Source organism: Aedes albopictus, chromosome 2 (genome assembly GCF_035046485.1).
Source record: "Aedes albopictus strain Foshan chromosome 2, AalbF5, whole genome shotgun sequence".
Classification (NCBI taxonomy): domain Eukaryota; kingdom Metazoa; phylum Arthropoda; class Insecta; order Diptera; family Culicidae; genus Aedes; species Aedes albopictus.
The window spans coordinates 503,924,796-503,949,809 of NC_085137.1; the positions used below are offsets into that span (position 1 = coordinate 503,924,796).

The 25,014-nt window shown below is 37.6% G+C and overlaps 2 protein-coding genes across 7 annotated transcripts in view; one reads left to right on the plus strand and one right to left on the minus strand.

Annotated features, from left to right (window-relative positions):
• Positions 1 to 23,188, plus strand: part of LOC109407816 (aromatic-L-amino-acid decarboxylase) — a 155,157-nt gene extending 131,969 nt beyond the window's left edge. Inside the window, exons 7-9 of the mRNA XM_029870336.2 lie at positions 22,123 to 22,372; positions 22,439 to 22,528; positions 22,587 to 23,188. Of these exons, the coding sequence (XP_029726196.1) occupies positions 22,123 to 22,372; positions 22,439 to 22,528; positions 22,587 to 22,788 (542 nt within the window). The 3' untranslated portion in view covers positions 22,789 to 23,188. The remainder of the gene's footprint in view (positions 1 to 22,122; positions 22,373 to 22,438; positions 22,529 to 22,586) is intronic.
• LOC109407819 (ribonuclease P protein subunit p25-like protein) overlaps positions 1 to 25,014 on the minus strand; it is a 606,744-nt gene that overhangs the window by 255,988 nt on the left and 325,742 nt on the right. The window lies entirely within an intron of this gene.

Below are 25,014 nucleotides of genomic sequence, written 5' to 3' on the forward strand. Positions count from 1 at the left end.
TTGTATAGCTCAGAATCCTAATAACTTAGGAAGATGATGTCTTCGGCAAAGTTGATCAGTATGACATAGACTTGTACAAAATGGGAAACTTGTGTCAGAATTCTGCCTCTAGGTGGCACCAGTAAACACGCAAATTTTAAAAATCTCATAGCTCAGAATTCTGCAATCTTGGAGAGACTGTATTCTTCTTTGATGGGATACTTGGTTTGAAATTCTGCCCCTGGGCAGCATGTACATTTTATTAATTGTATACCTTGATGTCAGTCAGACTCGAAAGGAATCCTCCGTGCGACTTTTAAGAGTATGCCAGTTGAAACTACTAGACGTATTAATTTAATTTAAAAAATTGAAGAATTGCGAAATGTTCATAAAACTCACTAAATGGATAATATTTGTGACTGAATTCCTCGATTGCAGAACTTGATAATTCCCTAATTCAAGCGAAACATTGTTTGTTTTCCTCAAGAAAGCCCTTCTCCTACCAACTAAGACAACTTTTCATTCTGAAAAAGCTGACTTCACGTAAGTATAAGAAAATAGAGCCAACAAGAAAGGAGAAAGCATATCAAGTACTAACAAATAATGTGGACATATCTAAAAAGATAATGAAAAGAAACTATGTGATTTTCAAGAACAGTGAACATAGACGACCAAAACGTTAAGTGGTGTTAACCAAAATATACGATGAAAGGTTTGTTTGTGAACCAATGTAAAACTATCCTCAATTCTCGAACTAACCATATTACCATTGACAGTACAGTATCAGACTACAAGAATCGCAGTATACTTTAACATGAATTGCTTCTACTACAGAATAACCTTGTTGAACAATAAGAATAACAACTGAGCATAAAGATAATATGTCGCGTGTCGAAGCATGAAAATGGAGCCGTCGAAAGACTGCTTCTGGTGATAAATCTAGATAATATGAGCGTTTAAAAATAAACATAGAAGTTCCCTAGTATGGGTTTCTCCAGGTGGTCACTCCGATGACCAAAGCAGACCAGAATAGTCAAAATAGTACACAATCATGAAGTTATAGCCGTCGAATGCCCATCTTTGTACCAAAAACATGGAAGTCCCTCAATTCGATTTTTTCCGGTGGTCACTCCGGTGGCCAAAACGGACCAGAATGGTCAATTCTTCTTTTTAATGCCAGAAGCCACATGGCCATGAGAAATCATGAAGTTAGAGCCGTCGAATGCCTATATTTGTTGCAAAAACATGAAACTTCCTCAATACGGATTTCACCAGTGGTCACTCCGGTGGCCAAAGCGAACCAAAATATTCAATTGTTCTTTTTAATACCAGAAGCAACATGTCCATGAAAAATCATGAAGTTAGAGCCTTCGAATGCCTGTCTTTGTTGCAAAAACATGAAACTCCCTCAATACGAGTTTCTCCGGTGGTCACTCCGGTGGCCAAAACAGACCATTGTGGTCAATTCTTTTTTTCAATGCCAGAAGCCACATGGCCATGAAAAATCATGAAGTTAGAGCCGTCGAATGCCTTTCTTTGTTGCAAAAACATGAAACTCCCACAATACGGATTTCTCCGGTGGTCACTCCGGTGGCCAAAACAGACCAGAATGGTCAATTCTTCTATTTAATGCCAGAAGCCACATGGCCATGAAAAATCATGAAGTTAAAGCCGTCGAATGCCTATCTTTGTTGCAAAAACATGGAAGTCCCTCAATACGGGTTTCTCCGGTGGTCACTCCGGTGGCCACATAGGACCACAATGTCCAACAATATTTTTGCATATCACAACAATATGGAGCATGTAAAATTATTGAGATTTCATCATGAGTTAACCAACGCAGATGTGTTTAGCGCGGAAAACCGTTCAATTTCGTTACAGTTAACTCGTTGGCCATCTTGTGGGATCCCTGGAACCGGTTTCAGAAGGACGGGACATAACCAGAAACATACATAAATAGTTCTCGACAGATTGTATTATGGCCTAAAGAAGTTTGATGCAAAAACTTCTATCCTGTAAATAATATGAATGTACTTTCAAGCACATTATCATGAAAAACATTACTTTCCGGATGTTCCGGATTTCCGGAACCAGTTTTTAAGAATTAGTCAATATTAATGTCTTTAATCAAAGTCCACGTGAAAACCTTTCCAACGATTCTTGAACGGTCCTGATTACTTGTTTGGTTGCAAAGTTATAGCTTGCCAAAGTTAGGGCCTTTAAAGCGGCATTTTTCAGTTGAAGCAGGTTCCCGGTGGCCACAGTGACCAAATCCGGAACTCTCCGGTGGTTTTGAAAACTAGACATGTGTGGCTTTCATTTGGGCCAAAGAAAATCAAAATCGGCCCAGCCACTGATTTTTGAGAGCCGTTCAAAGTTTGGGGTCAAAAATGACCCCAGGGTCTTATTTGTAACTTTTTTCTAGGGACTAAGGAAGGTTAAAAATAAAAATCTCTCCCACAGCCCCAAATGCAAGTTTTATTGGAATGGTATATAATAAGTGATGAAACCAATTCAAGACTACTTGCAAGTCTTTGACCGAAGATGTTTATAGCAGAAGTTATAAGATAGTTTTATGGAATGCCAAAGGTGCAAAGTAAAAAACTACCACATAGAACAACTAGCTTTTTCGCATGCTCGTATAATACCAGGATAATACATGAATAAACCTTCAGGGCATGCTGATTGTTACTTGGGGGGTTACTTTGGAAATTCTTCCAAGGATTTCACCAGAAATTCCCACAGCAACTTCCAATTTCCCAATTTCTCAAGAAATTCCACTAGAAGTTCCACAAAGAGTTGTGTGAGGAAGTTGTGTATGAGTTTCTGCAGAAATTCCTCCAGGGATTTTTTTTTTAGAAAATCCTATTTTTTCGGGACTTTTCTGGATTTTTTCCGAAAAATTCTTCGGAAATTCCTTTAAGCATTCTCTCGCACGATCTTCCGAGGATTTATTCCAAAACTTTCCCCGGGGTTTGCTTCAGAAATTGGTCCAGGGTTAATTTTTTTTTTGAAAATCTGCATTTCTGTCAGAAAATCTTCCTGGGATTTCTTTAGAAATTCCTCCAGAGACTCTTTTTAAAAGAAATTGTGAGATCCATTCGGGAATTTGCGGTAGGGCTTCCTATACAAACTTCCCTAGGGATTCCTTCACAAATTTTTCAAGGGATTCCATCAGAAAATATCCCATGGCTTTTATTATAAATTCGACTAATCATTTCTTCAGAAATATCTCCAGATTTTCCTACAGAGATTTCTTTACAAGTTTTTTCAAGGATTTCTTTGAAAAAAACTTCCACAGAATTTTAGAGTGTACACATGAATAAATTTAAACAAAAATCCACGAGCTCCTGAAGAAATCTCCCAGGGATTCTTGAAGCAATTCTTTCAGGGACTCTTTTGGAAACTTCTTGTAGATTTACTTTAAAAAATCATCCAGGAAATCTTTAAAAAAAAAAATCCAGTCAGAAATTCTTTCACAAAATCTTCTAGAGATTCCTTTAGACTTTAGAACGTCCTTCAGAAATTTCTCCAAAAACTCCTTCAGACAGCCTTGCTCGGATAGCTTCCAAAAATGTTGTATGGATTGCTTTAGAAAATACTTCAAGAATTCCATTCAAAAAAACTTGCATAGATTGTTCCAGAAATTCATCTATGAATTTCTTCAGATTTTTTTCATAGAGATTCCTCCAGACATTTTTCAAAGCATTCATCTAGAAACTTTACATGAACTTTCTCAAAAATACTCCATGGATTTTTTTAGGAAATGATTCACGGATACATTAAGAATCAAAAATTCAGAAATCTCAGAAATTTTCTCAAAAGCGTTCTAAAGAACTGTCTCCAAGGATTGCTTTAGGAATTCTACAATATATATCTATATATCTATAGATTATGTAGGAAATTCCCAAGATTTCTTCACATTCCTGTAGATATTCATCAAGACATTTCTCTTCCATAAATTGGAAGTCTAAGAAATCATCCAAGGATTCCTTCAGAAATTTATTTACAGATTTCATCAGAAATTCCTCCAGGATCCTTCTGAAATTTCTTCAGCGATACTTTCGTCAATAACCAATCTATGACTGAAAGTTCTTCGGTACTTACCTTACCGATCAGGCTAAGGCCGGGGTGGCCTCTGCTGTACATAGTAGCCGTCTCCATTCCACTCGGTCCATGGCTGTTTGTCTCCAGTTCCGCACTCTGCGTAGGGTCCGCAGATCGTCCTCCACTTGGTCGACCCACCTAGCTCGCTGCGCTCCACGTCTTCTTGTACCGGTCGGATGACTCTCGAGAACCATTTTAGTCGGGTTGCTATCCGACATCCTGATGACGTGACCCGCCCACCGTAGCCTCCCGATTTTCGCGATGGTTGGTTCTCTCAGCAGCTGATGCAGTTCGTGGTTCATTCGCCTTCTCTAAGTCCCGACTTCCATCTGCACTCCGCCGTAGATGGTACGCAACACCTTCCGTTCGAAAACTCCAAGGGCGCGTTGGTCCTCTGCACGTAGGGTCCATGTTTCGTGCCCATAGAGGACGACCGGTCTAATCAGCGTTTTGTAGATGGTTAACTTCGTGTTACGGCGAACTTTATTCGATCGTAGAGTTCTGCGGAGTCCAAAGTAGGCACGATTTCCTGCCACAATGCGCCTCTGAATTTCTCTGCTGGTGTCGTTGTCGGCGGTCACCAGTGAGCCCAAGTACACGAATTCTTCAACCGCCTCGATTTCATCACCGTCGATATAAATTCGGGGTGGCGGGCGCGCTAATTCCTCCCTGGAGCCCTTTGCCATCATGTACTTTGTCTTCGACACATTAATGACTAATCCGATTCGTCTGGCTTCACTCTTTAGACGGATGTACGTTTCCGCCATCGTCTCAAATTTACGAGCAATAATATCAATATCATCGGCGAAACCAAGCAGCCGAACGGGCTTCGTGTAAATCGTTCCACTCGTGTTTATCCCCGGTCTCCTGATTACACCCTCTAAAGCAATGTTGAACAGCAAGCACGTAAGACCATCACCTTGCCGTAACCCTCTGCGAGATTCGAAGGGACTCGAGAGTGTCCCTGATACTCGAACTACGCACATCACTCGATCCATCGTCGCCTTGATCAATCGAATCAGTTTATACGGGAATCCGTATTCGTGCATAATCTGCCATAGCTGTTCTCGATCGATTGTATCATACGCCGATTTGAAATCGATGAACAAGTGATGTGTGGGCACGTTGTATTCGCGGCATTTCTGCAACACCTGGCGGATGGCAAACATCTGGTCCGTTGTAGCGCGTTCACCCATGAATCCAGCCTGATATTGCCCCACGAACTCTCTTGCAATCGGTGCGATTGCATTCATGGCACCTACATATTTCGATTCCCAAGAATAATCAATGTCCCAACCGCTCAGTTATACCCACACCAATCGCTCGTGTAATCGTCTGGACGAAAATAACTTCTGTAGGACGTCATATGTTTCCATATCTTATGGTGAAGGCATTTGTTATCGGAGTGGTGAGACAGTTGTCTCTGCGGGAAATCAAAAAGTGTGCCCCCCGTTAACATTATAGATAGTAGAGTAAACATAGATCCGTGTTGATGAATCCGTTGTATCCAAACGAACTGTCAAAATCTGTATCCAAACGAGCATGACGTCACGATTTGGACAACATCAATGGCGCGCATGACGTCATATTCAAACGTCGCACTTTTGAAAATTACTACTTACACGCTTGAAATATTTTAGTCGGCGGAGTCCGCGGATCTATGTTTACTCTACTATCTATAGTTAACATTAAGATCTACTGTTCGGTCCTCTGGGAGTAATCCAGGTTGGATTTGAGGACCAATACGCCTTCCAACACACCACCTCACTCCCCCCCCCCCCCCCCCCACTTATTGGGGACGGGTAGTTCACTGCAAAGCTGTTTATCTGGGCACGGATCACGCCCCGCGCCTTGTGCCAGAAGCCTTGACCACTCTTGTTTTCCGGCCACGTGAAACAATTGGCCACCTGAAGTTCGTCCGGAGTCCCGTCGCATTCTGAGCTTCCAGCAAATAGGCCATCTGGAAGAACCCATGCCTCGTGTTGTCCAGAAGTCTGACCTACAGCACCAGACCATGTATTCTGCCTCGAGCCCAGAGGAGTCCAGCGTCGTCTTCGCCAGACCGCCAAGTTCTACGTGGTGCCAGTTACTGGACACCATTCGGCGCCACGACGCCACCACCCATGATGCCTGTCACGTCGTATTATTGAACCAGAACCTACCCAGACAACCAATTTGCACGTATAATGAAGTTTATGTTCGTGTTATACGTACTTTTATGCGTTAAAGTTACATCACATAAGATGCAGCAAAAGTGCCTTATGCGTACAAAAGTGGAGGCGCTATACGTGCATTGACGGAACAATAACAACTCTATATGACTTGAAGCGTTAAATTATGCGATGCACCGTGTGCACTATTGCGACGTAATTCAGCATCTTATGCGATTTAATATTATTTAAAAAAAACAATTCTTGTCAGCTCGATATCGAACTAATGACCTCTGTATTGTCGAGCCACACTTCACACACAACACCAAACGCTACTTACGGAATAAGCTGATTAATTATCATGATATTCTAACTCACCTCAGTGTTTGTTGGAATGCACTTGGTTCACTTGCGCTATGCGTGTTTGGCAGGCTAAATACGACGAAGCACCATCTCCCGCACAGTTTTCACTGCCCCTCTCTGGCTAGCGCCTCCCATTGTTGAATATCCGACCAACAAAACAAATACAGGGTGTCCATTCAAATTCAGTTTTTCGATTCCCGGATTTTTCCCGGGTATGAATAAACGCAAAATATTGTTCTAGTAAGACACTACTCAGTGTATTTTATACACAGTTTTAACTTGGTCTATAAGTTGATGCGAATTTTAAAGATTTCCTGACCAACGTTAATTCCCTTTGCTTATACGAAATTTAGAATGGAAGTCCGTTTGAAAAGGTCCTTTTTATAACAAGGAAATGGCATCTATATGAAAATATTATTGAAATTGATGGCACTGTGCCTGAGTTTTTCACGAAATTGTTGGCGTATATCATAAAAAAAATCAATGGAAAAATTTCGATCCATTTTTGATGAACTACCTGGTCTGCCAAAAAAATCATGCATTATTTTACATTTTGTAAAAATCTTCATGCAAATTTTAGTTCTGCTCTTATAGTCATATAAAACAATTTATGACGGGCTTGGTGGTCTAGTGGCTACCGCTTCTGATTCGTATGCAGAAGGTCATGGGTTCAATCCCTGGCCCGTCCTTTTCATCCTACTTTGTATCTTTCTATCCACTTTCTCTCGCTCTCTCTTCTCTACATATACAACTCATGTATATTCATATGCTCATAGCCATCGCTAGAACCAGAAACGAATTGAAAAAAGTCGTTTCCCTCCCTTCCAACTTCCACTCCACCTTCCAACTTCCACTCACAGCACAGTGTATATATAACGCCTATAAGTTATGCAACCAAAGCGTGCTGTGCCGCTTGACCTTATTCACCTTATTCACCACACAATCTATCACGAACACTATAAATAACCCCTATCCATGGATCGCATCACCGACCCAACGGTGACTCCGAGATCTCCCATCCTTTCCGTCTAACAAATACCCCAGTCCGTACGGGTTGTGGGGACGCAGAGTGCTCTCGGTCTCTAGTAGCAACAACCAGTACACTCTAACATTCCTTTCCCTTCCCAGCTGACTATAAGGACTTGGCCGGCGCCGTTATTGATCAAAATATGCATGAGCTGCTAAAATTGCACTTTGAGAATAATTGGAATGTCCCAGCCCCTTATTCAGTTGGATCTCAGTGCAATTGGTACCAGTTCAGATCAATCACGGAGGAGCAACCATTGACATGTATAGTCAGAATTGATCGTTGATCGTGATCGTTATAGTCATATAAAACAATTTATTTGCTAAATCCAAAATTTTTTGACACCAATGTTTTCTGAATTTTATAAAAAAAAACTTCTGAGTTTTTCTCTGCAATAATAACTCGAGAACATTCAACATTAAATGTTCTACCTTCAGGAAGTACTCCGTATAGGTTCTGCCAACAAATCTCGAAATAAAATTTACACCTACAACTGCTTTTAAAAAACTGTGTTTGCCTAATATTGCCGTAAAATATCAGGGATCCTATAGGAAACTATTCCGGGGATTCGAATAATGCTTCCAGAAAATCGTATTTTTTCGATAAACTTTCAAACATTTCTGCACAGATTCCGTTGAACGCTCTCTGATAGAAATTTCTAAGGGGATTCCATCAGAGAGTTTTTCAGGAGTTTAATTTGGCCACTACTATAAGCTTTAAAAAAAAAATCGCTATAATTTCGTGTGTTGTACTCACTCCAGATTTTTATTTCAATTTTCGCTAAAGCTCCTCCGAAATTCTGTACAGAAGCGTATAGGTACGCTTTCGCTGTGAATTCCGTGAAATATTTTTATTCAAAAATTTTCTCCTTGACTTATGGCAAAGGGATCAAATTTAAGAGATCTGGCAGAAATTATATAAAGTTCCAGTAAGAATGTCACCAGCATTCCTTCAGGAATATGCTCCTTTTTGCCTTTCTCGTACACTAAGTGTACTGGAAAGGCTATATGTTCACTCCAAAAATGACTTTTCGATAGAAGGCCCGGAGGGTCGAGTCACATATACCAATCAACTCAGCTCGACGAATTGAGGTGATGTCTGTGTGTATGTATGTGTGTGTGTATGTATGTGTGTATGTGTGTGTACAAAAAAACTCACATCACTTTTTGGCACTAAACCTCATCCGATTTCAATGACCGACGGTTCATTCGACGCGGAATCTGGTCCCATTGTTTCCTATTGAAAATGGTTCGAATCGGTCCAGCCGTTCCGGAGATATGGCCATTTAGGTGTTCCGGAACGGTACCCCAGGAAGGGACAAGATATGAAAATGCATCAAACCTATGCATGCGACACATCAAACCACGGCATTTTCAATAACCTGATGAGCGGAAAGCAGGAAAATAGTCTCAGACCATATCTGAACCGGTAGTGTTCCCGAACCGGTTCTAGGCGTCCCGCTGGTAGTGGCCAAATATGCAATTGAACCATACCCATGCATGCGACACATCAAACCACGGCATTTTCGATGACCTGATGGATAATGAGCAGGAAAACAATCTCAAACCATATCTGAACCGGTAGTGTTCCGAAACCGGTTCTAGGCGTCCCGCTGGAGGTGGCCAAATATACAATTGAACCAAACCCATACATGCGCCACATCAAACCACGGCATTTTCGATGACCTGATGGACAATGAGCAGGAAAATCATCTCAGACCATATTTGGACCAGTAGTGTTCCGGAACCGGTTCCGAGGTTCCCGCCGAAGTGGTCAAATCTGAATGAGAAACAAACCCGTACATGCGTCACATCAAATAGCGGCTTTTTAGATTACCTAATGAACGGCCAGCAAGTGTTTCGGAATCGGTTTTGAGTGGCCGGGAGAGGCCAAATGTAAAAGTAAACCAAATCCAGGCATGTGAAACATCAAATCGTGGCTTTTGCGATAACCTGATGAACAGTTAGCTAGAAAATAGCCTTAGGTCACACTAAAGACAACTGGTAGTGTTCCGGAATTGGTTCCGAGAGTCCCGTCGAAATTGTCTCACTCTGCATGTGACACCTTCAATTTGCAGCGTTTTTGGTTAGCCGATGAGCAGTTAACAAGACAATAATGTCAGACCATATTTGGTTCAGCCGGTAGTTATCCAGAATCAGATCCGGGTAGTAAAATGTAAAATTTAACCAAACCCATGGATGCGGTGTATCAAATCACGACCAGTCTTGTAAACATTCGACACTTTTCACTACCTTCATTTCGTTGCCGCAGTCGGGTGTCAGCTTGCTTTATTACATTCGTGCGCTACCGTTACCTCTTACCTACACACAACACGAGCAGTAGAACGAAGATCAATAAACATAAGAAAGAGTCAAATCAATGTCATCTGACACGATGACACGTGTGTACTTCTAGCATTACGCATAGATTCTCAGACAAATCCGATTATGAATGTTAATATGAGTTTATTCTTACATGTTGCATTGAATACGGCACACAGGTGGGCACTTGGATGGGCAACATAGCTTTTGTTATGGAAGAAGACAGGAATAACAAAAGCCGAACCGTCTTCCGAAGCCGCTATCGTGGTGAAGTGCATTCGTTTGACATTTTTGTTTCGAACAGTAGTTTGATTGATTGTGTTGCGAATACCGGAGACAAAGGATGCCGAATATCGACGAAAAGGTTCAAATGACTGTGATCTCTAACAAGACTGATCACGACTTCCTGATGGAAAAATAGGGTCAGACCCGGTAGTGTTGCAGGTTCAGCTGTGGCTTCGAAGTGGTTAAAAGTAAAAATGAATCAAACTCATACATGCGATATATCAAATCGCGGTGATTAGGTAAAGGTGAAAAATAAGCAATAAAATAATCTCAGACCATAATTGGTAGTGTCATGGTCCATGACTCATGGAATCAGATTCGGCTATCCCACCGGATATTACCAAATATAAAAATGAACCAAACCCATATATACGACACATCAGATCGCAGATTTTTTGATAATCTAATAAACGGTTAGCAAGAAAATAGCCTTAGATCACATTAGAGACTAGCTTTTGTGTAACAGAAACAACGTTCATGTGAAAAATTAAATCGTGGCTTTGTTTAATGACCTGATAAACGTTAGGTATGAACAACAGTGACGAATCAGTCTAAGTTCACATATATGAAAGAGAACAAAATATAGACAAAACTAAAGCGATCTCACCAAATCGTACCATTTCAGATTCCTAAGGTGTAAATTTATAGCAGGATGGGTCAACGTTGAATGGAAAAATAAGAATTTGATCGCGTCAACAGAAGATGGCGGCTGTTTTAAGGAATTTTGAGCTCTAAAACTATGTAAAATAAGTGTGTTTGGTATGGGAAATATGGTCGGCGTTAAGTCAGAGGGGACCAAGTAACAAAATTGACGAAAATTAGATTTTTAAGGCATTTGATAAAGAATTACTTTAGCTACTTGGAACATTCACCCAATTTTCTTTACCTTACAATTAACGAGAGATATATCACAATTTTCTTTTGATTGAACTGCAAAAATCGATAATAGTGTGCAGTCAGAGTGGACCATATGCTTGATGCTAAGAGAGCAGAAAAAATCTGTATTGGTTAAAATCCAATAAATAAAATAGTTTATCATCCAAATGTAATACGTTTCCAGATCGTATGACTCCCTAACGCATTTTCTGATGATTATTGAATAAGAAAGCACATGAAATTCCATTTTATTATGGTCAATATAGTATTTTACAGATCATCGTGTTGAAGCATATTGTGGCATTTCGCGTGCAGACAGAGTGGACCATGTGTCTCTAAGAAAAATAGTTGAAATTACCTTATTCTTCGTAATCCTTTCCAAATCAAAATATGTTTGTTTAGTAGCTGTTGGGCATCATATTGAAATGTGCCAATACCTGTTTCATGAAGAAATTGATTTTACCGATATTTCAGAATTGTGTACTTGGTTCACTCTGTCTGAACGAATTTTTGAAAAATGCCAGTCCTCTGAATATATTATTATTAACTGTGTAACTACAATATGTCAAAAACGTACCGAACTATGAAAATACATTCAAAAAGTTGTTAGCTATTAAATGTTCAAATTAAGAATTCTTAAATAGCTCATTAATTAACTACCCTTCATGTGATATTGAACTGTTGTACTTGGTCCACTCTGACTGAACATAAAAATTGAAAATGGTAATCAACAATGTAATAATAGAAATATCGAATTTCAAACTTCCTGCTCACATTATACATTACTCCTATTAACTGTTGTCCTACTTGTGCATTATTTTTTCATCAAATATGTAAAAATTTGAGTGTGAACTGTAGTTGGTTGATGATTTGGACTAAGTACAATCAATTACTTAGCAATTTCTCGGTTTTATGCTTTATTTTATGTTTTTTCGCGATCAATACAGAGCAATGCTGTGATGAGTAGTTATTAAGATTTATGGCAAAAATTCAAGAACATTTGTTGAAAAATGCAAAATTTATTGAGTTGCAAACTATAAAGTCGTTTTTCTAGAAATTAAGTAAAAGACACATGGTCCTCTCTGACTTAACGCCGACCATATGTTCGGAGTCCACCAGAGTATCCAAGGTAGCGGTCCAAAATCCAAGATAATGGCCCAGTATTCAAGTAAGTGCTTATTTTATAGGATTTTTAATTCTTGCATTATGGGCATATTTTGTATGGAAATATGTTCAGAATTCAAAATTTGTAATCAGAAAACCCAAGCTGTACGCTGTTTCACAAGGTCTGCAATATGACTATAGTTTGAATAGGGAAGAATGCCGGTCTTCGTCCAAAACTGGTAACCAGAAAATCATAAACGACATGCCAAAATTCAATACGGCGACTATTTTATGTAATTTTAGGTCCAAAAATGAATACCAGGACATCCAAGATGGTGTCTCAATGTTCAAGATGGCGGTTAGTTTAGTTGGGGTAGATATCCGGAGTCATAAATTGATGACCGGAAAATCTAAACTGACGTTTCAAAATTTTGCGGCTTCATGACACTTATATGGTTTGAATTTTGTTTTATAATTTCTGAATATTGGATGTTATGCTAATATAAAATGTATCCATATTGAGTAGATTGAGCAAGCAGTTTTCATTTTGTATTTATGGCAATGTCGTCAACATGTCGCTTGAGTTTTGTTGAAAGGATATTTTAAAGCACGAGAAAGGCACCATCACCGCTAGGTGGATTAATTAGGGTTTTTTAAACGGACATAAAGATTCGTATTCCTGAAGTAACGTCTGCTAGTTTACTTAGTTCGTCAGGAATTCTTAGAGGGCCTTCGTGGACTTCTTCGGTATTTTCCCTAGACTCAAAAAGTCCTTCTGAAAATCTTCCAGATATCTGAAAATTTTGCCTAAGAAGCATTCAGATTTGTTATATGAATTTATCTAGAACCAACAAAAACTACTAAAGTTAAGGCAGCCTGTCCAAAAATATAGTCAGCTGGCAATTCTGTTAATGTTGCTATCATTCAATTCAACACTTACTTTTCACTAATGCAGTACGGATACCATGAAAATTTTCCCGGTGCCTTTTACATTTTCCCGTGTATTTCCCGTATTTTTCCCGGTGATTTAGAATTCCCGGGTATTTCCCGGTTTCCCGGATTTCCCGGATGGATGGACACCCTGCAAATAATGATGACTTTGTAACCATAATTATGGTTGTTTACTTTCTTGTAGCTTTTTGGCACTGCATCCACAGACCAACAAAAACTCTTTAATTGTTAGGGAATCGCGCCACTTGGGCTTCAATATTCGTCTGTTTTCCACTATAACTCAGTCAAATTTGAACCAATTGACACAACCTTTTGGAATGTGGTGAGATAGGTATAGTATCTACCCGTGTACAACATTTCAAGTCAATTGGTTCAAAATTGACTGAGTTATAGTGGGAAACAGACGAATATAGAAGCCACTGCCCAATAGTGGCGCGATACCCTATCACGGTTATCACATATCAAATTGCATTATGTCAACATAATCGTTTCTAGCTTTAGCGAGTTTGTATGCACACTTTAATGAGTTTATTTGTACTTTTATGCGATTTCATCCATACACCAATGCGAGATTAACTGACACAACAAGAAAAGTACCAAGCGAAGTCGTATAATCATCGCAGTACGCAATTATGCGAATTCATGTAACACTTTGCTCGCACGCTCATGCGAATAAGTAAAGTTCACCACACTAAAACATTAGAATATCATCTACTACGATGTACTCATACCTTATAAAAGTTTATTTGCATTCTTACATGACTTTCCCTGAAACATCGTAATAAGTTCAAAAAATAGCATCATATGCGATGAAAATTGTCAGTCAGCCGTACATATATGCGATAGTGACATAAAATAGTACTTTATACGATGAACAGCGTGGTTTCTTATGCGACTCCTGGTTTTTCTGGGTAAGAACCTTCCCCGGTCCCCAAAATACCCACATACAAAATTTCACGCCGATCGGTCCAGTAGTTTCCGAATGCATAACGGTCAGACAGACAGACAGACAGACAGACAGACAGAAATTCATTTATATATACTAGGGTGCCAATGAAAATCGAATTTTCGAATTTCAAAAACGGGTAGTGCTCAAAAGTTTCGTCTCCTCAAAAAAAGTCCCCATGCAAAATTTCAGCTCAATCGGACTTCGCTACGGGGTGGCCCAAAGCGGTCAAAGTTTGGCTGTTTTGAAACACGAAAAATATCTCAAGGTAGGGATACATGAAAATTTCGAAATCGAAAATTTTTTTTTGATGCCAAATGCCTTAAAAGTGCATGAAACGTCGAGATCTGGTGTTATCTCAAAAAAATTTTTTTGGAAAAAAAATGACTTTTTGGACTTAGAAAATTTTTGAGTTGGGAGAGTGAAATGAATTTGAAATGGAGGATTTGAATTTAGTTGCTGAAATATTCATAGCAATAGTACTGGAACATGTCTTATATCATCGTTGGCAACTGCTAGCATATTATATATCATATATCGTTAGGGTGGTTCACTTATTTTGCATTAGAGTGGTCCTTTTTGTAGAAAAATTTAAAAAATAAGGAGAAAAATTTTAAAAATATATTTTAAAAAATCACTTATATACCTGTAAGTCATTGAATATATATAATATTTCATTAGGGTGGCTCATTTATTTTTAATTAGGGTGGCTCTTTGAGATGGAAATTAAGAACAAAACAATATTTCCAGAAAATTTACCTGTCATATTTTTGTATAGTTTAAAACCATGATCTTTTATGTAACACTTTGTTAAGATATTCCTAGACCAACATGTGGAAAGGGCGTAACAACCATTGCGAATTTCTGCTTCATATGTCCCTGGATTTTTTTACCAGTAACAGATAGAGCTGACTCTCCTCTATCTGTTAATTGGAAAAGTTTGCATAATATATTGAGATATGCCCAGAATGGACGAGAAAGTAAGTAAGTAAGTAAGCGTTTGCAATGGTTGTTCCGCAACACAAATGTTGGTCCAGATTTTTATTATGGTTTAAAATAAGGAATAATAAACTGATTTTAAACGTATCCAAATTATGAAGCTTGATAGGCGATGATGATGTGCAACAAAGGTTTTTTGTTTATCTTTTCTTAAAAGATTATTTGCTTTGGGCTGCTTCATTTCTGAAAACACAGTAACGTTGCTGGGGAAAGAACAACAGTAGGTTGCTTTCTATCTATCTAAACAAAACATACCTTAGCTACAAGATTACCATATAGCATACCGAAGTGGTGAGTGAACCCAAACTCTAACGTGATGGGACGAACAAAAACATAGAATAACACAGCGTAACAAAAATTAACTTTTGGTATATCTCAAGAGCAAACTTATGTTTCTCTGACAGATTTTGGGCCGCTGAATCCGAATCCGGGCTCAGATTTGCTCCAACACGTTACAATTTTGAGCTATACATCAATTTATAGGGCAAAATATGCGATTTTGGGCTTTTTGACTGAAAGTTATAAAGCATGGAAATAATTTTTTTAATCAATCAAAAGGTTAATTGGTCAATAAACATCTGAATTAACGACTCATGCAAAATATTTCGTTTTACCATATCGAATTTGATAGTTTTAAGGACAAACGTCTTGACATCCCGCTTCAACAGTGCATCAAAACTTCAAAAGCACAAATATCAAGAAGCAAGCTTTACACAACAAAGCATTTTATTATTCTGTTCTTGCTCACTTGTAATAAGCATAAAATAAGAAGATCAGGTGCGCTGGTTTTGTTTACGAAGAGATTTGTGCCCTCGAAATCGTGAGTAGGTGCCAAAGTCGGCCATTGTGGCGACCATTTTGGGATTCTAAAAAGTCTGTCCTTGAGCGATTTATGTTAGGTATGATATTTCCCATACAAGTTTTCATACTAACATAAAATGCTTAAATCCATCAAATTTGATTAGGTAAAACGAAATATTTTGCATGACTCGTTAATTTAGATGTTAATTGACCAATTAACCTTTTGATTGCTTAAAAAAATGTTTCCATGCTTAATGGCTTGCAGTCAAAAAAGCCCAAAATCGCATATTTTGCCCTATAAATTGAGGTATAGCTCAAAATTGTAACGTGTTGGAGCAAATCTGTGCCCGGATTCGGATTCAGCGACCCAAAAACTGTCAGCGACACATACATAAGTTTGCTTTTGAGACAGACCAAAATTTAATTTTTGTTTCGCTGTGTTATGTGCTCTCTCTCTTCCGGAATCCTTGTTGGAAACTGATATTACACAAAGGTATAACAAAAAAGAAAATGAAAATAAAAGTTCAAAAAAAAAATCAGATGTATTTTAGGAACATATATTCGATGTAAAACCAAAAACCTATCAGCATGATTTTAGTAAATATCACAAAACCGTTCCCACTCTTTCGTTACGTCCCTTTTACTACGACCAGGCTTGCTCGCACTGAACGTATGAAAATTATGCTCCATTGATTTACACCACCGAAATCATCGTATTTAAAGAAATCTTCCTATCTTAACTGATAGAAGGATATTGAAATACCTAATTTAAATGTCTTTTCGAACTGTCAAAAAACTGCACCGCAGTACCACACTAAGCACACAGAGAGAATTTTACTCGGATGAATTTTAACGCTCCGTGCGGAACTGCGTTGAGGTTTTTTGACAGTTCGAAAAGACATTTAAATTATTTCAACATCCTTCTATCAGTTAAGATAGGAAGATTGCATGAATACGATAATTTTGGTGTTGTAAATCAAAAGAGCATAAATTTCATCCGCTCAGTACGGGCATGCTTGGCCATGACAGTTGCAAAAGTAAATTATATCTGCAAATACCGCATAATGAAAAACTTCCCCATCTTAGGGGTTCAACAAACAGTTTTACTATTCAAACTAAACTCTTCTTCCTCATAGAAACAGCTGAATAAATGTTTACTCGAATTTTCGAATTTAGTCTCATAAAACTTTTCAAAATCGTACATTGAGATGAACCTCTCTAGTAAATAAATCTCTTTGGTAGTCCGTACCACAATATTTAATTCTGTAGATAGAAATCGGTTTTAATCACTATACTGATGCCGTGATTAATGAAATAGAACGAAAGGAGAGATAATAATTAGAGAATATCCCATTATAGATAAGTCACCGATAGATTTGCAGGAAATCATGGCTTGAAGCTATACGAAAAATATTAGCTGGTTGAATTTTCTGGAAGTATTTTTTGATCTTAATTTCCAAAAAAAACAACCCTACCGGAAAATACAATACAAATACAAATACTATTATCGTTTTATTTATTTATTTTTCTACAAAAAGGACCACCCTTATGCAAAATAAATGATGCACCCAAAAAAAAAATCAAAATTTAAAAAAGAAAATAAAAGATTTCATGAATAATTGATGGTACGCCCGGAAGGGACAGGAGAAGCAGAAATTCGCAATGGTTGTTACGCCCTTTCCACATGTTGGTCTAAGAATATCTCAACAAAGTGTAACATGCCAATAAAGCATCATGGTTTTAAACTATACAAAAATATGACAGGTAAATTTTCTGGAAATATTTTTTGTTCTTAATTTCCATCTCAAAGAACCACCTTAATTAAAAATAAATGAGCCACCCTAATGAAATATTATATATATTCAACATTGAAAATGACTTACAGGTATATAAGAGATTTTTTAATACTATTATCTTATTTTTTTAATTTTTCTACAAAAAGGACCACCCTAATGCAAAATAAGTGAACCACCCTAACTATATATGATATATAATATGCTAGCAGTTGCCAACGATGATATGAGACATGTTCCAGTACTATTGCTATGAATATTTCAGCAACTAAATTCAAATCCTCCATTTCAAATTCATTTCACTCTCCCAACTCAAAAATTTTCTAAGTCCAAAAAGTCATTTTTTTTCCAAAATTTTTTTTTGAGATAACACCAGATCTCGACGTTTCATGCACTTTTAAGGCATTTAGCATCAAAAAAAAATTTTCGATTTCGAAATTTTCATGTATCCCTACCTTGGGATATTTTTCGTGTTTCAAAACAGCCAAACTTTGACCGCTTTGGGCCACCCCTTAGCGAAGTCCGATTGAGCTGAAATTTTGCATGGGGACTATTTTTGAGGAGACGAAACTTTTGAGCACTACCCATTTTTGAAATTCGATGGTCAAATTTTTCCCATACATTCCATTGGCACCCTAATATATACATATATAGATATATACAGTGTATCAAACAATTGTCCGTACAGCAATTTTTTGGTCAAAATAAATTTTCATTCAAATGTTTATAACTTTTTTATACGCCAATCAAAAACGCTGAAATTTTGACCAAACAAAAACCATATATTGCAGCTCCATTGGCAAAATTTTGAGTGAGATCGAATAAGTTTTCTGAAAGTTATAGAACTTTTAGTAAAACTTTTAGGATTTTTGAACACATTTTTAAAACATTGTATCTCAATATGTAGTCGATGAAACTTTTTCAATCTTTTTTGTGTTACAGCTTATACCTAAGGCTTTCATATACAGCTTCGTTTGAGGTTTTATATTCACTACAAAAAATTTGAAAAATCTGTATATATTCAGAGTTTTATTTGGAAATTTATCATATTTTGATCAATAAAAGTGCCAAGTGTTTTCAACTTTTTTAAACTCTCTTAATGTAATATTTTTATACAGGACCTACTAAACAACATGTGAAGAGTAGGTCCTATGCACTTTTCGTTCAGTTAATGCACTTTTATTGGTAGAAAACGTTTGGCAGATTATATGTTCAAAATATGGTATTTTTTTAAATACCGTCAACTACATAAGCAAATTTTTCATATTTTTTGTAGTGAATATAAAACCTCAAACGAAGCTGCATATGAAAGCCTTAGGTATAAGCTGTAACACAAAAAAGATTGAAAAAGTTTCATCGACTATATATTGAGATATAATGTTTTAAAAATGTGTTCAAAAATCTTATAAGTTTTAGTGAAAGTTCTTTAACTTTCAGTAAACTTATTCGATCTCGCTCAAAATTTTAGCAATAGAGCAGTAATATATGATTCATGATTGGTCAAAACTTCAGCGGTTTTGATTGACGTATAAAAAAGTTATAAACATTTGATGGAAACATTATTTTGACAAAAAATTTGCTGTACGGACAATTGTTTGATACACTGTAGATATTAAGTCAAACGTTTTTCAAAGCTCATTATATAAGTCATAAAAGGTCAAAAATTTATTGCATTCGGTTCATTGAATCCGGAGATATAACAGCTCAAAGCTGGCTATCGCATAATTATACCTTTTTCTAGAATCTTTCTTACTTCGTGTAGAATAGCCCGATCTTTTCCAAATTTAAACCACTGCACAGTGGGCAAAATCGACCCAAAAAACGGATCTCTTAACGCCGCTGGTTTCGGTACGTGAAGTTGACTGTTTCTGACGTAAAAAAATACGAGAAATCGATTGGTGCTAAATTCATTCACCGCACGGCACGGAAAGTGGTCCATTTTGCCCCATTTTGCCCTTTTTTCATACAAACGGAGATTCAAAATGTACTTTCAAACAACAAGCACGACTGTAGATCGTTGAAAATAGTTGCAGGTATAATTAGAGATTCATAACAATCATAAAAATACAATAAAGATCCTTTCAAATGCTTATTTTGCCCCATATGCCTCCACAGCTGCTGGAAATTCACACTTTTACCTAATTATGAATGAATTTTTAATGTTACCGATTTGAAGTTGATTTTTTTGGTATAAACAAAAATCGCTAAATCTATTATCACCAGAATCATCTTCGGGAGTTGTCCAATTTGCCCCATTTTGCCCTATTTTCATAGAAAAAGGAGATTTAAAACGTATTTATAAGAAACAGATACTGCTAAGGAACGTTAAAATTAGTTTTTTGTGCAATTGGTAGCTAACAGTAATCATACTCGTATATGAAAGATATTTTCCCTATTTTACCCTACATGCCCCAAAAACTGCTGGATGAAAACATTTTTTGTATTGTTTTGTAACATCACTCTACATCATGGTTGCAACATGAAGTAATTTTTAATACATACAAATACGGTTTATCGATTAGCTTTAGAATCACGGGAGGGTACGAACAGCTGTCCATTTTACCCCAATTCGCTCTGATTTTTTGTCGTCTCATGAATAAATTGATTTCTCGCGTTTGCTTATGTCCGAATTCATCGACTTCTGGTACTGAAACCAATGTAATTAAAAGGACAGATATAATATATTACTTTTTTCCAATTCTTGCTTTTGGTGGGGAACTAAGGGCAAAATAAGCATTAATCTTAATATGTGGCAAATATGCTCAGAATTGATTAAATGTAGCATCTTTAATATATACTTATTGGTACATTAATTCGGCCTATTTAATCAGTTTTGTTTATATTTGGCACATTTTATAAAACACTTATTATACCCTAATTCCCCATGAGAAGCTAAAATTATAGAAAAAGTCGTATATATGACTGTATTTTCGTTTACGTTGGTTTCAGCACCAATGAAAATAAGGGAAACTAATTTATTAATTTAATGAATTTATATATTAGCTTATAATTCATTACGTAAAAAAGCAAGGCGAATTGGAGTAAAATGGACAGCTGTTTGTACCATTCCGAGAATGATTTTAGTATTAATCGATAAACCGCATTCGTATATATCAAAAATGATCTCATTTATGTTTTGCAATCAGTGACATTGCAAAACCATACAAAATATGGTATTATCCAGCAGGTTTTGGGGCATGTAGGGTAAAATAGGGAAAATATCTTTCATATACGCGCATTATTACTGTTAGCTGCCAATTGCACCTAAAACTAATGTTAACGTTCTTTAGCAGTATCTGTTTCTTATAAATACATTTTAAATCTCCTTCTATGAAAATGGGGCAAAATGGGGAAAATTGGACAACTCCCGAAGATGATTCTGGTGATAATAGATTTATCGTTTTTTGTTCATGCCAAAAAAATCAACTTCAAACATTAAAAATCTATTCATAATTAGGTAAAAGTGTGAATTTCCGGCCGTTATTGGGGCATATGGGGCAAAATAAGCACTTGAAAGGATCTTTATTGTAGTTTTATGATTGCTATGAACCACTAATTATATCTGCAGCTATTTTCAATGATCTACAGTTGTGCTTGTTGTTTGAAAGTACATTTTGATGCTATTATTGTATGAAAAAAGGGCAAAATGGGGCTAAATGGACCACTTGCCGTGCCGTGCGGTGAATGAATTTAGCACCAATCGATTTCTCGTATTTTTTGCGTCAGAAATGGTCAACTTCACGTACCGAAACCAGCGGCGTTAAAAGATCCGTTTTTTGGTCGATTTTGCCCACTGTGCACTGATACACAACTAGTTGACCAACATACAGTGAAAATTTGAGAATATTTGATGCACTTTTCGAAAAGTTACAATTCAAAAAACATTTTTTGAAAAGTGAAAATTTTGCCTGTCCCGATCATTTTGTCTATCCCCTGTAGCTTCTGTAACCAGGGATGGCAATGCTCCCTTGCAAAGAGTTACATTCACTTGCCACTCTCTCAGTTTAGAAGCATGTTATCAAAAAACAGTGTACGTGGGAATTTTTCCTAGTGTTAAATTACATTCACGCCGTTGCGAGTTGTTTTCACACCTCTCTCACGACTTTGGTTTGCGTTTTCGTCCCTTACTTCATTCGGCAAACTACAAGTAAAAGTCTACAAAAAAAAACTACCAGGAAAAAGTCCTCCGTACACAGTTTTACGATAGCAGACTTCTGAACTGTGAGAGTTCAAGTGAATGTAACTCTTTACAAACGAGTGTTCCCATCCCTATCTCAGACAGGCTATCTGTAACATCCTGTAGTATAAACAAACCCTTGGATCTAGATGAACAGGTGTTTTCTAGAGGGATCATTATTTGAATTGCTGTTATCCCAGAATACGTTGCCAAAGGAATTCTAACTTTTTCAACAAATTTCAGATTTTGCTTGGGATGTGATCACCGACTTCGCGTCGGAAATCCTCGAGAAGGAACAAGCCGACGAGGTAACGGAGATCGTGGATCGCCGCAAGACCCATACCCTGGCCCAGAAACGATCGTTCTTCGTGCGCATGGTGAGCGATCCCAAGATCTACAACCCAGCCATCAACAAGGCGCAAACCCCGCGAATTTCAACGGACACCACATCCCCGTCCACCGATGGAACGGTAGTAACCGTTCAATCGCCGAAGTATGATTGAGTTGCCTTGAAGATCACATATTTAGCTGGTGATACTAACGATCTCGATTTTTGCAGAACTCCCGGATCGGCTTCTTGGATCAGTTGGCCCCTGGCATTCCTGTTCACAAACTCTGACGATGGGCCCAAAAATGACATGCCCCTGAGGTAAGTTCCTTTGCATTTGCGATCACGATCCAGTTGTCAGCTTGATCGTTTCCTCTAGATTCCGCCATCTGGACACCATGGTACGGTTGACCGCTTCGCGTCGCAACTCGGCTACCGGAGGGGGATCGTCACCGTCGCCCGAGGGCGAAAACGGCATTGTTCTGGCCAGGTCCCCCAAGCGATCGCCGATCATGGTACGGAGACGAGGCGCATCACCGAGCAAGCAATCTAGCGACAGGAATGGACCGACCAACAAGTAAATGCGGGGATCCAGTAGAAAATGACGATTCCACCGCAATACCAATCTACTCAAGACTAAATGTGAATGATCGCCACCCGTATCTTCCACGATCGAAAGGGGAGCACGTGTTATACACTGAGAGGAATAAAAATAGCACCATCCTGTTTTGTCTAATTCAATCGGATGTGAACTAAAAGTACATTGGTTAATCCAAAAGTTTTAATAAAATATCAGTATGAAAGTTGATGCTATTTTTATTTCGTTCAGTGATTAGGGGCATAATGGACACCTTAACTCTCAGGCGACGGTGCTTAAAATTAGCGTTACACTAATTTTCCAAGCATCATATCTTCTTCGTTTTATACCTAAATGTAAAAATTTTTGTATTGCCGAAAACCTTGGGGCCTCAGCTTTCATAATAATTTCTCATACATAGTCGTAGCGAGGAAAAACAATAAAAAGGGGCTCTGCAAAGGGAGGCACCTCCTTAAAAACAGCGTTACACTATTTTGAATACTTATATCTCTGCTGATATTCCATATAATTACAATTTTCTTCCACCATTGGAAACCGCCAACACTCCCCTTTCTAGAAAAAATATCGAACAGAGTCGTAGCAAGGATAAGGGCAAATGGGGGGCACCCCATTTATGTGTTCGCCAAACATATAAAAATTTATATCAGCCTCGTTTTTCAAGCAAATCATGATTTTCTTGCACGGTTACAATCTTCAGGTGAGGTACTTCCAAGAAAAAATGCAAATCATGGGCGGAGCCAGGCAAAACAGTAATAAGGGGCAATTCTTCCAAAATCGTCCAAAAATTTCAAAAAATCATAACTTGATTATAAAGTAACAAATAATCAATTTTATAGCACCATCTAGAAGCTGAGAAACTTGCATTATCGAGAAAAATATTACACATAGGCGTAGCCAGTGATATGGGCTCACAAGGGGCAGAGAAATTGAGTTCTCAAATCACTACACATAATCAATATTCCATACTAATTTCTCAGCCATCAAATCAAAAATTATTCGTTCTTCATTATCCTTGTTAGACACCAGAACCCACCTTGAAAGTATTAGGCATAGTCGTAGCAAGGAAATAATGAAGGATGGGGGGTGGTGAGAAAGGTAACTTTAAATATTTTTCGAAAGACGCCGCTTTGCAGGTAAATAATGGCTTTCTTCCACGATAAGCATTTTGAGACGATGTACTATATAAGAAAAATAATACAATACATAGGCGGAGCTAGAAATAATAGTAATAAGGGGCAGTTTCTAGAAAAGTGTGGACACAACTCTCAAGAAATTCTCAACTTTCCTTCACAAATAAAAAGTTAAGAATTTCGCTTTATGAGGAAAATTTCACACATGGTTGTAGCCACGATACCTAAAAAAAATAATGGATTAGTTTTTTTTCCTTTCGAGGTTAAGAAAGTACATAAATGATAATACACAATTGAATGAATTCATTATTAAATTTATCCTTTGAAAGAATTTCAGAATAAAATTCTAATGGAATCCTCAAAGCATTCCCAAAACTATTCTTGAATTGTATTCTCAGAGAAACTCATACAGAAACTCTTATAGGAATAAATTGCCAATGAAATCCGTGGATAAAATTCTGGAGGAATCACTAAAAGAATTCTCCAAAAAACCCATTACAAAATTCCACTAGGAATCCCTGGAGAAATTGCTCAAATAATCTTAAAAGAGTTACTTGATGGAATCTCTGTAAGAATTCTCAATGGTATCCTAGGAACACTTTGGGAAGAAGGATCCCTTAAGAATCTCTCGAACAATTTAAGATGGATTTTTTTTAGAAATGTCCCATGAATTGATGGAGAGATTTCTCAAAGACTACCTGGAAGAATTCCTCAAGGATTCTTTGGTGATATCCCCCAACGAGTACCTCAAGAAATTCACTGGGGTATTTCAGGGGAAATGGCCTATGCAATGCCCACAGGAACATCAGTAGGTCGGCTCCAGATGCACGTTCTCCTTCCAGAAACATACAATAAGATAAATGAGGGGGTTAGAAGCAAAGGGGTGTAAGTGACAAAAACCCTCTTTCGAGTAAATGAGGTTTAAAGTTTTTCACCAATGTTTCATCCCATACAAAATGTATGGAGTATCAAAATCGACCCAATTTTCTACGATTTATTGTATGCTCAGCTCAAAATCGACAAAATGGTCAGTTACACCTCTTTAATTCTGGGCCCCTTAAATAGAAATGTGACCAATT